A 15,544-nucleotide genomic window follows, 5' to 3' on the forward strand; every position below is an offset into this window, starting at 1 on the left:
AGCACTCTTTTTGGGCCACCCACCCTTGGTCCGGCCTCATTGTTTGGCCTGGGCCCACTACCTACTCTACCATTTTAACTTCAGAAGGGCAAACATGAGGGGAAGAGGAAGGGCTGTGGGTCCTGGGAGAATTCTTGGTCATTCCTGAATCCTTTATTGGAGTAGAAAGCTCCATCTTTCTCCATGGAGAGGCTGGTGGTTTTGGGCTCCTGACTTTTCCGATTGCAGCACAGTGGGTAACCAGTACACCTCCTTTGGTTTAAAAATATTTTTAAAATACTGTTTAAAATTTTGATTACTTAGAAACAACTCTTAAAAATATATATATATATATATACACATACATAAAGCTACAAACTTTTCTTTTGGCAATATGCTAAAGAATTTGTTATATAATCTTTTAAATTATTTTATTTATATGTTTTTAATAATTATTTTAAAGCTTTCTTTGTCCAATTTATTCTTGGAGAAGCTTGGTTTACAAAAAATATTTGTTTTTATGTTATTGTGGTCAAAACGTGCTGCATATTATTTTGTTTTTTTATGCAATGAAATGTAATGTTTTTTAAATTAATGCTAATTAAAAAATTTTAAATTTAATTATGCTTTTTAAAAGGGGTTTTCTTTTATTTTAGATTTTTATTAAATATTATTTACTTATTTTAGATCTTTTAGTTCTAGATTAATTTCCATTACTGATTACTGAGGTAATAATTTCCCAGTTGACTTTTCTTCCACTTAATTTTATTTTTTATGTTATACTCTTGACATAGCCCCTCACTCATAGTTGTAAAATGTAAAACAGCATGCTTTTTTAAAAAGATAAATAGTATAAATCTTAGAAATAAGATTCAGGGTTTTTTTTGTTTTATTTTAGCTGTAGTTACTAGAATAACCAGCCACTATGTTTTTGCTGTATTTTGGTAAATTATTAATATTATCCTTATCTTTAAATATTGTAAGTGAAAATGAACTTGAGAAGATCTGTGTTTACTCAAACTATTTCTTCAACCCATCTAACTTTTAAACATAATAAGGACCTTGATTTGTATTTGAACAAAGATTTGTCCTGTTTCTACTTTAACTGTTCCTTTTATTATATAACATATAACCTCCATTCATCTCATACTGCTGTTATAATTACATCGCTTCTTCAGTTTTTGTCCTTGCTCAGCCATTTAGACAGAGTGCTTCTGGTTAGGTGCTTACTGTTTCAATATTTCTTTTTAATATGGTAGTTACATGTGGTAGTTGATACCATCATACATTGATTATATTTATAAATTTAGGATTTTGTCAGAAAAATTAAAAATGTCATTATAAATCTGCAACTAACTTATAAGGCAATAAGTATTTTTAAATATAATTAAATTACAATCTAAAATTATTTACCCTTTTCTATATAATTATGTAGAAATAAACTTTAGATTTATTTTTGAGAAGTTTTCCATTTTCATCCCCAAATTATTCACATCTTCTAGCTACTTTGACATCTCCAAGAATTGGTCATGTATTTAAATATACAAGGGGGTACTGCCCAAAAAGCAAACAAAAACTCTAATGTGAGGGGGATAGTGCACTTGGAGTTTGTTCCACCAGGTCACACTGTTAATTAAGCTTTCTATTTACAGGTTCTGAAAATATTACATATTAGTGTGTGACCAAAAAGGCCTGATTTGTGGTAGACGGGGGATTGGTTTTGCCACCACGACACTGCACCTGCTCACGCAGCCATCATCTCAGTATGCTAGTTTTGGGCGAAAACAGGGCATGCTGCTCTTGCCCCATGCACCTGACCTCTCTCCGTGGGACTTCTTTTTGTTTCCGCACAAATGCAGAGAGACATGAAAGCGATTTGATGACTTAGAAGAGGTGAAGAAAAAAATTGAGGAAGGGGTTGTATTGTCAAATAGATGAGTTTGAAAAATGTTTCCAAGAATGGAATCGCTAATTTGGTAAATGTATTAAGTGTAATGGAGAGTACTTTGAAGGTGATAAGGTTGTTTTGTAAAAAAAATTTTTAAATACACAGCTTTGGGGAAAAAAATTCCCATTTTGTTGTTTTTTTTTGTACCCGTTGTGTATATAAATCTTTAAATTCTGTATACCATTTGTAAATTTTCAGAAACTGATGATACATAATGATATTTAGGTCTGAATGGGTGCTTTGCTAGTATGTAACCAAATGAGCATCTTCAGTTGAATGTCTAATATGTAATTCTTGTTATATAGGACCATTTAATATAACCTCTATGTATAGTCCTTCATCATAGTCCTTCATGAGTTTCATATAAAATTTCCTGATAGTGAAAAAAAAATTTCCGTGTAGTTTATTACTATTTCAATGTTATTTACATTGTCTTTTCAGAAGTTTTGTGAAAGTTGATTTTGGTTACTGTGCTTTTAGATCTGTGTTCTCAAATTCCTTGTATGTGGCACCATGTGTTTTGAATTTTTCCTTCTGGCAGTAGACTCTACTGACTAGTCAATTCTGTACTGTGTCCCAAATTAAGGCAAATACTGTCGGGGGTGTGGGGGGTGTCATGGGGGTCAATCCAGGGATGCTGCAAAAGCAGATACCTACATTTTATTTTGGATTATGGTCTATAGTCCAAAAGTTTTTTATTCCCTGGAATTGATGAGTTTTTTCCCTGAAAAGGTGGTGGTAGGCCAAATCAAGTTTGGGACTGTGTCAAGCGTTGCTTATCATTGCAACCTTCATTTGAAAGAATAAATGGATTATTTTAAATATATATTGACTTTCCATTTTAGAATTCTTGAATATTTTCTGGCTTTTTGTTTTTTACAGTTTAAATTTTTTCAAATTAGCCCTAGACTTTCTGTTAACTTACTCATTTGTGATTTTATTTTTATTTGTTTCTGCTAAGTATGATTAGTTTCAAACAAAAAGTACTCGACATTTTGATTGAAATGCCAGCTCTTACGCTTACTTAAAATGCTGGGGGAAAATTCAAAACTCCTGTTGGTCTGGAATATATAATCTTCATTGGGTGTTAGTTTATATAAATTGCCTTTAACCAACATGAGACATTTAGTGGGCACATATTAAAATATTTTGTTAGCCTTAGTAACAAGAACAATGATAAGGATGGGTTAGCTACTTATCTGCTGTGCGTCCTATATAATACTCTTTATAGTCCCGCTTTACTGTTTTTCTTCTTAGAGGAAAAGAAAGCCAACACCCACCTCCTCCTAGGCATGTGCTTAGACTCCTACGCTCGCTACCTTCTGTTCACCAAGCAGCCATCACAGGCACAAAAGATGTACGAGAGAGCTTTGAAGATTTCTGAAGAAATACAAGGAGAAACACACCCACAGGTAAGGGAGGAAACCATGGGACTGCCTAGCAAAGGCTTCACAATACATATATGGGGGCATGAAACTCCACACTGATTGGGAATAGATTAGGAGCAAATGGTTCCAGCAGTAGCCTCTTCCTGAGGCTGTAGTTCATTTTCTTAACTCTCCACAGCATTGTGACCCCCTTCCTTTCGCAAAATGGATTTAGGATTTCTGGTCAATTACTGGGTCTACCTAGAATATTTCCATGGTTTACACAATTGAACAACTTTTCTCAAACATAAATCTGGTCAAACTGCTGATATGTAAGAATCTTCTTTTTTTTTTTTTTTTAAAGAATCTTCTAAAGATGAAGAGCCTTGTCCTTCCTCCTCATCCCACAGTTAAAACGTGTATGGGGGTGGGAGGTAGAGGGTGGGGGTGGGATTAACAAATTAATAACACTGATATACTGCTGAATTTGAACACATCAATGTAAAGATTTCTGTGAGAACACTAAACACATTGAATTGAGATCAGTGTATGTGAACTCTTAATGTCTCTCTTTTCAATTCTTATAGGGCAAGGGATAGATAGATCACTTTGACTAAGAATGCTTGGTGCTCCCCAAATAGGACACACCACTAACTCAGTCTGTCACAGGGCAGAATAAGTAATAGTTTTAGAAGAGGGATATTGAGTTATGTATCTCTAGGAAAGGAACTTTGGGCTTATTCAAAGTCCTCTTAGAATATCATTGAGGCAAACATGGAATTCAAATCACCAATGACTAGCTACAATCAGGAGACTTAAAGCTCGGCTTTACCGCAGAAGAAAGAATGGAAGCTGGATCCTTTTAGTATTAACATTTAAGAAACTCTTCATGAAAAATCTTTCTTAAGTAAATATATCTTCTTGAGACTGTGGCTCTAGAGAGAATGAAGCCACGGGGGTTATTTCTCAAGATTGTTGAATGGCATATTTGCTACTATTTTTAGTTTAACAAATTTTGTTCCCTAATATCAAGATTTGTATAAAATAACAAAAAATTTATAAAAGCAAAAAAAAAAATTTGTATTATTTGAGGGTTGAACCAATGTCCACAGTACGAATAGTAACATCATAGTTTCTTAAAGGCTGCTATCTTTTGACTTTGGAGGAAGGCAAGGTGGGATAACATCTGAAGTGTACAGTCAGTGCATCAAGAGTCAAATATTCAATCTGTAGAAGTGTATTTTGAAAGCAGCAGCTGACTCTGTTTCTTTGTATTTAGACCATTGTGCTGATGAATGACCTGGCTACGACTCTGGATGCACAAGGCCACTTTGAGGAAGCCTTCACTTATGTGCAGAGGGCATCAGAGCTGGCAAGACAGACAAAGCACCCTGAGTTGCACATGGTACTCAGTAATCTAGCTGCAATTCTGATGCACAGGGGTAGGTAGCTTTGGAAACTTCGTTTGTTTTCAAGGGAGGATGGTGACTGTATTTACAACTATGAAATGGTGTTCAGGTAGGACATAGGCAATAATTCACATTTACAGTTTAACTTACAATGTTTATGAACATGTAAGATAGGGAATACCAGAGTTTGGTGGACATTGTTATGAACATCAGCATACTATGCCCTTGGGCTGAAACCACCATCCAGGGAAGGATGAAATTTCCTACTCTCATGAAAGAGCCTCCAGAAGGCCCCTGCGGCAGTTCTATCTAGCTGTCCTATAGGATCACGATGAGTTGGAATCAACCCGATGGCAAGTTTGGAATTGGAGAATGACAAGTTTTTATCACACCTAACACCATTACTAAACTCCTTGCCTAATCAAGTGAGGCTCCATGGTATACTAAAAAGGGCTTAATTAAGAATTCCTCCAGCATTCACTGAGCTGGAGCTCTGGTTGGAGCTCTAGAACCTGGTCCAAGTTACAGGCTTTCTAAGCCATTATATTGTTTTGTAAAATGGGGGATAAGCACACAATACATCAGATTTATACCAATTTAAACTTATTTTCTTCCTGTTCTCCCTTCTCTCCTGGGTTACTTTAGAAAGATATCCGCAAGCCAAAGAGATCTACCAGGAAGCACTGAAGCAAGCAGAGCTGAAGAAGGATGAGGTGTCCATACAGCACATCAGAGAAGTGTTGGCTGAGCTGTCAAGAAAAAAGTAGACCTTTGATTTAATTTTATCTAGCTCTAAATTAATTTTTATTGTAGGAATAACTTCTAAGTAACCCTGAGGAATAGTAATTATTCCATTCTGATTGGTACCCAAGCAGTGACTTAGATCCTTGTCCTTGATATTCAAGTTGAGGAAAGACACCTTGCATATACCACTACTTTTAGAAAAGGTAACTTTCCCTTCTCAGCTCTGATTTTAACATATGTCAAGTGATGCTTTCAGCTGTGATGCATGGCTAGGTGCCAGCTCTGTTGATCCAATAGAACTTTAGATTTAGATGTACCTTGTTTCCTCTTTGAGCAGGGAAGTGTGTGGTAATCGTCTGGCATCTCTACCATACACTTTCATTTGCTGCCCTTTCCTGTCACTATCTGTCAGGAGGAGCTCCCTCTCTCGTGGAAAAGGCTGATTATAGTGAGCGGTTCTTCTTTATAATTTATTTCATGAAGCCCCACTTACTGTGGGACTTCCATGCATGAAGAAGAAAAGCGGTATCCTTAATTTGACAACAGTATTCATTATGAAGTATTAAATTCTGAACTAGGTACTATATAGCACCTATTTGATCATAAATAAAAGTGATCTGTTTTTCTATGTATCTTGTTATATGCAACCATAAAAAAAAGAGTGGTTAATCTCTTGCTTGTCAGTGTTATGTGAACATTCAACTTCATTTGTCAACTAGATCTCAGCAGAATTCTCTGGGGAGCTCTTTGAATATAGGCACGCCAGGCTGCAAGCACAGGCGAGAGCCCGACAAAGGTAGTATCTAAGATGGCCCCGTAGTTTTGATGTGCACTGGTGGGTTGACAGATGAAGCACCGACCTAGATTCTAGTCCTGGCTTTTGATTTGGGATCCTATTCTCCTCCTCTTTCAAGTGAAGCATGAGATTCACTCTGTGGCGCCCACATGAACAGTGTGAATAAAGCTGCTTCGACATAGCATTCGGTCTCCGAGTCCATCAGTAAGAGAACACATCCTGTCAGCCTTGGCAATAGTCCTTTGCCTAGGGGAAACGACCATTTTTCTAGGTACCACCAAAGGACACGGGTGGGGGTGGGGGTACAATGATAAGACTGATACTTTTTATTAGTTTCCCCATAATGGAAGACTCCTTTCATCCATAGGGGGCGTCAAAAAGCTTGGAGAAAGTAGATTTAAAAGATAATGGAATTTCTCCATGAACTTTTAAAAGATCCTTTGTATAATCTGTGAATTTCTCACACAAAATAAGGGACTAGAAGTACTGAGGTCTTACTCGTGTTTGAAACTAAAATATAAACCAGGGTGAGTTTAAGTGCAACCCAGTCTTTAGGCTTGTTTGTTTGTTTTTAATTAATGTCAACTCACATGCAACAAGAATGAATTTTTACCTTTTCACAATTGCAGCTGCTTTGCTGGGATTATTGAAAGATTTTTCACTCTTTATTTAATAATTTTGGTCCTCCACAATGATTCAGCTCATGGTCCTGGTGCTGGGAAAACTAGAGTTTTCAGAAAGATCATTTCTTCATAAGGAGTGTCACTACAGTTCATTTGTACTGTTGTACAGCAAGATAGTAAAGCAACAGGAAATCTGATCTCTTTTACGGAGTGATTTAAATCCAGAACAGTTACAAAGAGAATATGGTTTAAATTTTTGAACTGTATTATTGCGGGAGTACTCATGGTATATCTATTTTTTAAATATATTCACTTGACATTCCAAAGTTAAAACATAAAATTTCCAATCATAAAACTTTGGCTGTAAACTGAAACTATGTACATGATCAGGAAGACCTCAATCTGGAATGCTAATGTGTAGCTTTAGAATACTGAACTAGTAGCCCGTGAAGAACACCATGCCTTCCTTGGTTACTGCTAGTATCGACAAGTCATCAGTCACTCGTAGTGCCCTGCTTTGCACTTAGATCATTATGAAGTGGATCTCCACCCTTCTCTGTGTAGTTTGTTCCACAGGTAAGCATATAAACATTGTGTCTTTTTACTATTTTAAACTAAGAAATGATTCTGGGTTTTACCTCCCCACTCTCTCCAGGTGAAGTGACACACATGCACTGTGGTGGGAGTGGAGGGAGGAACTAACAGCAGCTCCCCCAGGGGTCCCTCGAGTCGAACTGCAAAACAAGTAAGTTAGGGTCTGGTCTAAAATGTTCTCAAAAACTGTTCAGACTTGGAATCTTTGTATGGTTCTCAAGGCTAGAGAAAAATTCTTAACACCTTAAGAAAAAATTAAGCAAAACTTTGAAGAGGTAGAACATTCATTCAGTCACCGTTTTTTTATCTATATTAAAATTTCATGTATGTTTGTACATATATTGCTAATATAGTGATGCCAATGTTCCAGGTAGTAGGAACTTTGATTCCCATGCCTGATCTAAAGTTTATTTTGAGGACCTCAAATACCAAGGGGCAGCACAGTTACTGGAGTAAAGGCTTTACTTTCAGAAAAATAAGAGCTTATGCCTATCTTGTCAGTTACTAATTATGTGGGAGAAGTAACGAGCCTATTTGCTCACCCATAAAGTAGGGATAAACATCACTATTTACAAGGTCGATCAATGAGTTTTTGAGAATGCCTATCAAGCAGTTATTGTCAGACAGGCACTCAGCAAGCTGCTCATACAAGGACTGCTTTCTAAGAGGATACTTTAAATGCCATTAGGCGTTACATTTTTTGCCTCCTGAAAGATCTTTATTTCTCTCCTTTCTAATCAGTGGCATTCTCCCAAAACCATTAGTATCTAGGGAAGGATAATTTGATATGTTTCAATGATATGGGAAAAAGATATCCGAAAGAATTCTTAATGAAGAATAACACCAACCTTCAAATACATTAATTTAAAATTCAATCTTTTAAATTATATGCACCTAGTGAGTCAATGGAATGAAACTATCTAACAATAAATTCTTGCCCACAAGGAATAAGTGATAATAAATGCTGACATGCAGAAAGGGTGACATTTAAAATGTAGTCTTCACTTTTAAAATCAACCGATTAAATATATCAAACTAAAGAAAAATGTTTTGCTTTCCCACTGCACCCTGAGACATAATAAAGAGCCTTAAATCACAAATAATCTACTGTAGCTATGGACAGGGTAGTCAAATTTATTTCTAAACAAAAGCTTTCATGGGCTGCAGCAAATGCAGGAGAAAGGAGTATTGAGGGCATGGTTAAATTACCAGTGTGCATAACAGTGAGGTATGCATCCATTAAGCCTTTAAAACTGTAAAACTGAGCTATAACATACCCATGCACTAACATTTTCATCAGTTAAAAAAAATATTTATATATTAAAGCCTGAACTGGAAATTTACAAGATGGAAGAATTGTATTGTTTCTCCTACCCTTTGACCCTAGTATATTAATGTACACCTTTTGTGACAAGGGTCTGTGTTAAAAATTTAAACAGTTCACAGATTTTAAACATCACTGGGAAACTGAATTTAGAGGACATAAAATCCGATAAAAGTACAATGCCCGAGACAGCCTACATCAGATATCTGGGCTGTATGAGGTTGTTTAGAAGGCAAGGTTAAAAAGATAGACAAAAAAGATTTTAAAAATTTACCCCCAAAGTTGATGCGCTGACTGAAACATAAGTACATCAGATACTACAGCAAGGGGAAACACTGCAAAAAAGGCAATCTATTTACAGAAAAATGATTTAAAGACATTATGGTTCTCTTTACAAACAGATGTAAGAATAGGAATTGTCCACTTTTTAAAAACTCTACATATTTATCTTCAACATTTCAACCCTCCACTATTATTATAATCCACTGAACTGCCCATTTCAAAGGCAACCCCACCCCCACCCCCACATGGCTCTCCAAATAAAGTTCCATCACTTCTTCATCAACTGTAGCCCTGGCTCTCCTGGAAAGTCTCTGGGCACAAGTCAAAACTGGGCACAACCAAAACTAGAGCTCCCTTCCCGTGTTATCATTCTCCGTACAGTTCAGTCATCGCTGTCCGACAGTGTCTCATATTGTGCTGAGAGCAGTGGGGCAGGCTCTCTTTCCCAGATCCTGTTCTGTTGGTGAGTAGCTGCTTGGTTTACAGAAGGAGCACATGCAGTTGATGATGGAGGTGTGTTGCTGAGCATCCGCATAGTCAAAGGGTTATAAGGAAACTGAGTTGAGCCTGACAAAAGAAAAAAAATTTCACTGTCTGGAGCATAGTTGTTGAGACAGACAGAACTATCCTACCAAAGTGGTAATGTGACAATAAGAGTAAAATGAACCTAATGCAGAAGGGCCAAGATTTCACCACTTAGATTCTAGCTAATCTGTGAGACAAGTAAGACAGGGTGAGTCTTAACAGAGCTGAAAATAGCAAGTCCTGACTTGTTAGTAGGAAAGTGTTTCCAAGGAGAACCTTAGTACGGGGTACCAAGAACTAATTGAAATACAAGCAGGTTTCAAAAAGTTTATGGACATTTTTCAGCTTCAATTCCATTTTTCTGCAAGCTTTCTAAAGCCTCATTGTACAGTCTGGTTAGACCAACAACTTTTTGGCTCTTTAAAGAGTATGACAGGAAAACAGTTCCCAGAACAAGGGCGACATATACCTAGGAATTTAAACAGTTGGAGGGCAGCATGTCGTTCTGCTGAAGCTCACTGGGATGTACAAGTGGGATACACACCAACTTTTAGAATCTCTTACTGTCTCCCTGAAGAAATGTGTTACTTTGGTGATAGAAAATGAAAAAACCTAACACCTACCATTTCATCAGGTAATTAATCTCACGAATGGTCTAATAATTTCTAGAGTCACTGAAGAAGCAATCATCATCCTCAACTAGAAATTTTTGACATAGTATACAACCAATCACTTCATATGTAATATGAAATCTTGATTTTAAAAAAAGTAATACTGAAAAGGGAGGAGACATTTATAGATATATTTAACCCCTAACAAAAAGATGGCCTAAAAACTCATAACAAATAACATGTATTTTTATTTTAAAAACAAAGGAAAGCCAAGTCTGTTCTCTCACGTTTTTAAATGCCAGGACCAGAAACATATAAATAAACAAACAATAGAAAACATTAACAACTTTCTGTGGTTGGTATGTAAGTGGTGAAGCTAGAGAAAGACATGGATTAAGATCTGTCTGCCCCGCCCCCCCCCACTCTTTACTTTAAATTGCTTAACATTTCTTTAAGAACCTTCTCTAAAAATGTTTATCGTATATACTCGTGTGTAAGCTGAGTTTTTCTGCACTTTTGGTGCAGTTTTTGTGGTAAAATTAGGTGACTCGGCTGATAAACAGTATATGAAAGACTAACAAAGTCGCTTGAGAGTGGCACTTTACAACAGAGTAGTTTGTGAAAAGAAATGTAACTATAGACTCGTTTTAAAAATAGCACATGTTGGCTGCCAGCATATAGCAGAAGGGTGGTTGATACTTGTCTTAGATCTTCCTTTATTTGAGGTCATCAAATTTAGCACTCTTGAAAATTTTAGATGATATACATTCATGTTCTGTGTTGGTAAGTGAAATCTATCTAATGATTCAGTAATGGAGACAGTTTTCCATGAAATAACCATGTAAGTACTGATAGAAATTGTTTTAAGCCTCATCTTTTGCCAGTTAAGTCAAGTTTCTCACCTGTAGAGGAGGGCCTATCTTCCCAGGCCCAGCCTGGTGTCTGTCGATGATATTCCCCTTCTGAATGTACAGAGGACACTGAAGATGGCCGCTCTGTTCCTAAGTAGCCTTGCCCAGGGATAGGAGATTTAGATTTCCTGTTGTTTGACTTGGTGATCAACTTTGGTTTGCAAACTCCTCCTCCTAAAAGTAAAATTAAACTATTGATATATAATACAAAGGAGTTTCAAGAAATTCGTGGAAAAATATATTTAAATACCATTTTCCACAATTTTTTGAAGCCTCCCTCACATTTAAATTCTTAAACTTAAAAGCTACAAAAGCATTAATGAATGATAACGTTAATTAGTAAGTAAAGTCCAGAACCTAGGACCCAAGGAGACAAATTCTATTTAAAGGAAAGCCAGAATTTCACTCGCAAGAGCCAAAACAGAAAAAGGGGTGTATCTTCATGTCACAAACATAAATGTGTGGAAACCAACTAACTGAATTTCTGCAACATCAAAGTTTCTTTCTTGGCTGGCTGTACAGGAGGTATGCTGAGGAGTAAGTCAATATGACAAAAACCTTACATTCTCACTCCTGCTGTGTGCTGTCTGGCAGTGAGCACGCAGGTCAGTGGAACTGCCCTGTAGGTGTTCCTAGGCTGTACAAACTCATGAAAACAAATCACCAGTTTTTTTTCCCTGTTGTTTGAGGGCTAAGAGCTCCTACTAGAGCCATGGGTGAGTTTGAACCATCAACCTTTTTAGTTAGTAGCCAAATGATTAAAACCATTGTGCTTGTAGGAGTACTTAGCCCTCAGCAAAACTGTCTCATAGTTTCCCAAACTATCAATCTTCATATATCTTTCTCTTACAGAGTGGCTGGTAAGTTTGAACCAGGGCTTAGAATATGGTCTCATTCACTTAAGGCTGACTAACTGAAACAGGGCCAGGTTTTATCAGGCCTATTTAAGGTGGTCTGGCAGTAGACGATGGGTCAGTATCCTACTGGAAAACGTAATCTCCTTGGAAGAAACACGGCATTGTGGAACAGGTGCCCTTCTCAAAGATAGCCCCAGTCCACCAAAATGTTTGTAATTAATGTAGGTTACTCTCCTGAGTCCTGGCAAAACCCAGTCTCCTGCATTGGTTTACTAACTCTTCAAAGTAGGCAATCCTATACCTTTACTTGTAATTTTTTCCCTTCTGGTGGCACCCACAATTTACAAATTCAGGTGTATTCCAGTTTTGCTATGATAAACATTACTGAACCAGTTTGAAGCCCTGGTTCAAACAAGATAAAAACCCTGGTTGGAGCCACCAACTTTTTGGTGAGTCACCACTGAGTGCTATAACCACTGCCCCATCAGGTCTCCTACCTTACTCTCCCCTCCCCCAAATCTATAGGGATGCACACTTACAAGTATTTAGTTCACTACATGAAGAAATAATGTACCAAGGTATTAAACCAAAAAACTGAAAAAGAAGCCTTTTTATGCCACTATAGGCCCTCAGCAGAACCTTATTAGCTCGGTGGCCACGTTTCTCAAGACTGTTTAGTTGGTGAACTCAGTAGAAGCTCAAATGATTGGGATAACCTGATTGGGCTCTGGAACAAACTCAGACTCATTGCCATTGAGTAGATTGTGTTGGATACGGAACTACTTCTACAGTCTGAGGCTCCACATCTTTGCAGAAACATTTTCCCCATGGAGTAGTTAGTGGATTAGTACCTCCAATCTTCTGGTTAGTTGCCCAATGCTTAACCTACTGCCTCACCAGAGTACATTTTTGAGTTCCAGAACAATACACTGAATTTTTCTAAGAGACTAGAGCTTAGTCGAACAATTTTACCCTATGCAAAACTCATTCAGGAACACAATAAAATGGATAGAAAGCAACTTCAGGCCCTCAAGCTAGAAATAAAAAGAAGAAAACTCAAGTCCTTTATATTATGGAGTAACAAAGACAATCAAGATGACTTAAGTAATTAAATATAAAAGATACAATAGATTAAAGGCTAGAATTGCTGTTAGTACTGCTGTACTGGTTACTGTGGTCAGTAGTACCCAGTGATAACAGCCCTAAATACAATAAAACAAAGCAAAGCATGCTTCTATGCCATCCTGACAAATCTCTTCTACGTTGAGCCCACTGTATTAGCCTCTGTGAATCTCTATCATTGAGCATCTTTTATTCTCAAAACCTCTTCTCTGCCAAGCATAATGTTCTCCAGAGACTCATTCCCCCAGGATGACATGTCCAAAATACACGAGATAAAATCTCACCAGATCAGCTTTAGAAAGTATTGCTAAAAAAATTAAAGAAAAAAAAAAGAAGCATTGCTGTGCAAACTTTCAGGATAAATCTGTTTTTCTGGTACTCTATGGCTTGATATTTTTGGCAATAATTCAAAATAATTACTAATAACTCACCCAGCTTTCACACACACAGAGATGATTAACAATATCATGCCTCGGGTCAGGTGTTCAAGTGACATTTTTGCTTTTTAATACTTTAAAGAAAGTCGTTTGCAGCAATTTCCCAAATCCAATACAAGTCTGATTTCCACGTACAATGAAATGTGTGAAAACTTGCATCTCTTTCACATTTATCACGTTGTTGCTTATTATAGTTTAGATGTTAGGGATTTTTGTTTTCTTTAAAGTAGCCCTGGTGGTATAGCAGCCTAGGCTGCTCATTCAAGTCCCAGCAGTTCCAACCTACTAGCTGCTCCATGCAAGACAGATGAAGCGTCTGTTCCCATAATGATGTACAACCTTGGAAACCCAAGGGGCAGTTCTGTGTCCTATTGGGTAGCTATGGGTCAGAATTGAGGTGTTAGCCAAATTTAAGTCAGCAGTCTTCGATTTTTATCAATAATTGCTTCAAGCAGCCAAGATTGTATCATGTTCTACGTATGTGCAAAGCATATTTACTCATTGAATCAAGTACAGTGAATGGATGTTAGCGTGACAAAAACACCTTTCTTGCTTTTTAAACTACAGTATCCTCTTGTTTTAATCAAACAATTGCCTATTGGGCTAAATATAGGTTTTGGATGAGTACAATTACCATGTCCTTGAATTCCCAGTCTTCTCAATGTTATCCAGAATTTTGTTTTGATCCACACAATACAATGCCTAGCAACAGTCAATAAAACACAGGTAAACATCTTTTTGGTATTCTCTAACAGCCAAAATCACCAATGATAAGTTTCATCCCCAAATCGTCTTCTGAATCCCGCCTGAATTTGTCAGTTCCTGTTTGTGTACTGCTGCAACCATTTTTTAATTATCTTCATCAAATTTTACATGATTTTGGTTGATAATTTCCACATTTTGTTGGAACTCATTTCCTTGAAATGAACATGAATGAATCTCTTCCAATTGGTTGCCAGGTAGCTGTCTTACAATTTCTGGGGCATAGATGAATGAACATTTCCTGAGATACATCAGTACATTTGGCGTTCCATCAATTCCTGATACCTGTTTTCCCTAATGCCTCAGTGCAGTGTGGACTTTCTTCCCTCAGTACCAACTGTTATTGATTATATGCTAATCATTTACAATGGTTGCATGTCAAACAATTCTTTTTGATACAGTTAATGTTTCCTGAATTGTTTAATATTTAGCCAAAAGAACCCCTGAATATTATAATTGTTTTCTTCAGTTCTTTTCAGCTTGTGAAATACTGAACACATTACTTCCCTTTTGGTTTTTTAACTCCACGTCTTTGCATTTTTGCACTTTACCTCGCTTCGTGAGCAACTTTGAAATCTACTGATAAGCTCTTAATCATTTCTTCCTTTCACTTTTACTATTATACATTCCAGAGCAAGCCTGAATCTCTTCTGACAGCTGCTTGGTCTTTTCTTTTAAATGATCTTTTATGTTCTTCATGTATGTTATCTTCAGTATCACCTCACAGCTCATCTGGTAGTCAGTGACTACATCAAAATCTATTCTTGAGATGGCCTCTAAATTCAGATATGATTGAAGGTTATGTTTTGGCTCTTGTTTTAATTTTCTTCAGTTTCAACTCTTTCATGCCATTGGTCCCTTGTCTTATTCCAACTGGTAACGAGCATCTCCACCATCTCTTCCCACAGATGTAGTTAATTTGATTCTTGTGTACACTCTCTGGTGAGGCCCACATTAAAAAAAAACCAAAACCATTTTATTGGGGCCACTTATAGCTCTTATATTTGCTATTTGAGCCCTTGGTATCAGCTTCTCTTCCCCCCCCCCCCTTCCTCCCCCACCGTCCTGAATCTTTAACCCGTTATATATTGAGGTACACATTTTTGAGGGGACTTAAAATGTTTGGTTAAAGTAGAAATTAAAATATGTCAATGAGCCTTGAAATCCCACCCCATAGCTGTCACTTATGTTACTGAAAAAAAAAAAAGAAATCTGAAATAAGTCCAAATATGTCTTGCAAAATTCTATCATGT

The 15,544-nt window shown here is 36.9% G+C and overlaps 2 protein-coding genes across 19 annotated transcripts in view; one reads left to right on the plus strand and one right to left on the minus strand.

Annotated features, from left to right (window-relative positions):
- TTC19 (tetratricopeptide repeat domain 19) overlaps positions 1-6,427 on the plus strand; it is a 29,080-nt gene extending 22,653 nt beyond the window's left edge. For both annotated transcript variants that reach the window (XM_075561031.1, XM_075561032.1), the window contains exons 8-10: positions 3,185-3,339; positions 4,574-4,736; positions 5,349-6,427. In XM_075561031.1, the coding sequence (XP_075417146.1) occupies positions 3,185-3,339; positions 4,574-4,736; positions 5,349-5,470 (440 nt within the window). In that variant the 3' untranslated portion in view covers positions 5,471-6,427. The remainder of the gene's footprint in view (positions 1-3,184; positions 3,340-4,573; positions 4,737-5,348) is intronic.
- Positions 6,428-8,574: 2,147 nt separating this feature from the next.
- Positions 8,575-15,544, minus strand: part of NCOR1 (nuclear receptor corepressor 1) — a 184,940-nt gene continuing 177,970 nt past the window's right edge. For all 17 annotated transcript variants that reach the window (XM_075561014.1, XM_075561029.1, XM_075561027.1 and 14 more), the window contains 2 exons: positions 11,105-11,287; positions 8,575-9,633 (listed from right to left, as the gene is read on the minus strand). In XM_075561014.1, the coding sequence (XP_075417129.1) occupies positions 9,449-9,633; positions 11,105-11,287 (368 nt within the window). In that variant the 3' untranslated portion in view covers positions 8,575-9,448. The remainder of the gene's footprint in view (positions 9,634-11,104; positions 11,288-15,544) is intronic.

Source organism: Tenrec ecaudatus, chromosome 10 (assembly GCF_050624435.1).
Source record: "Tenrec ecaudatus isolate mTenEca1 chromosome 10, mTenEca1.hap1, whole genome shotgun sequence".
Taxonomy (NCBI): domain Eukaryota; kingdom Metazoa; phylum Chordata; class Mammalia; order Afrosoricida; family Tenrecidae; genus Tenrec; species Tenrec ecaudatus.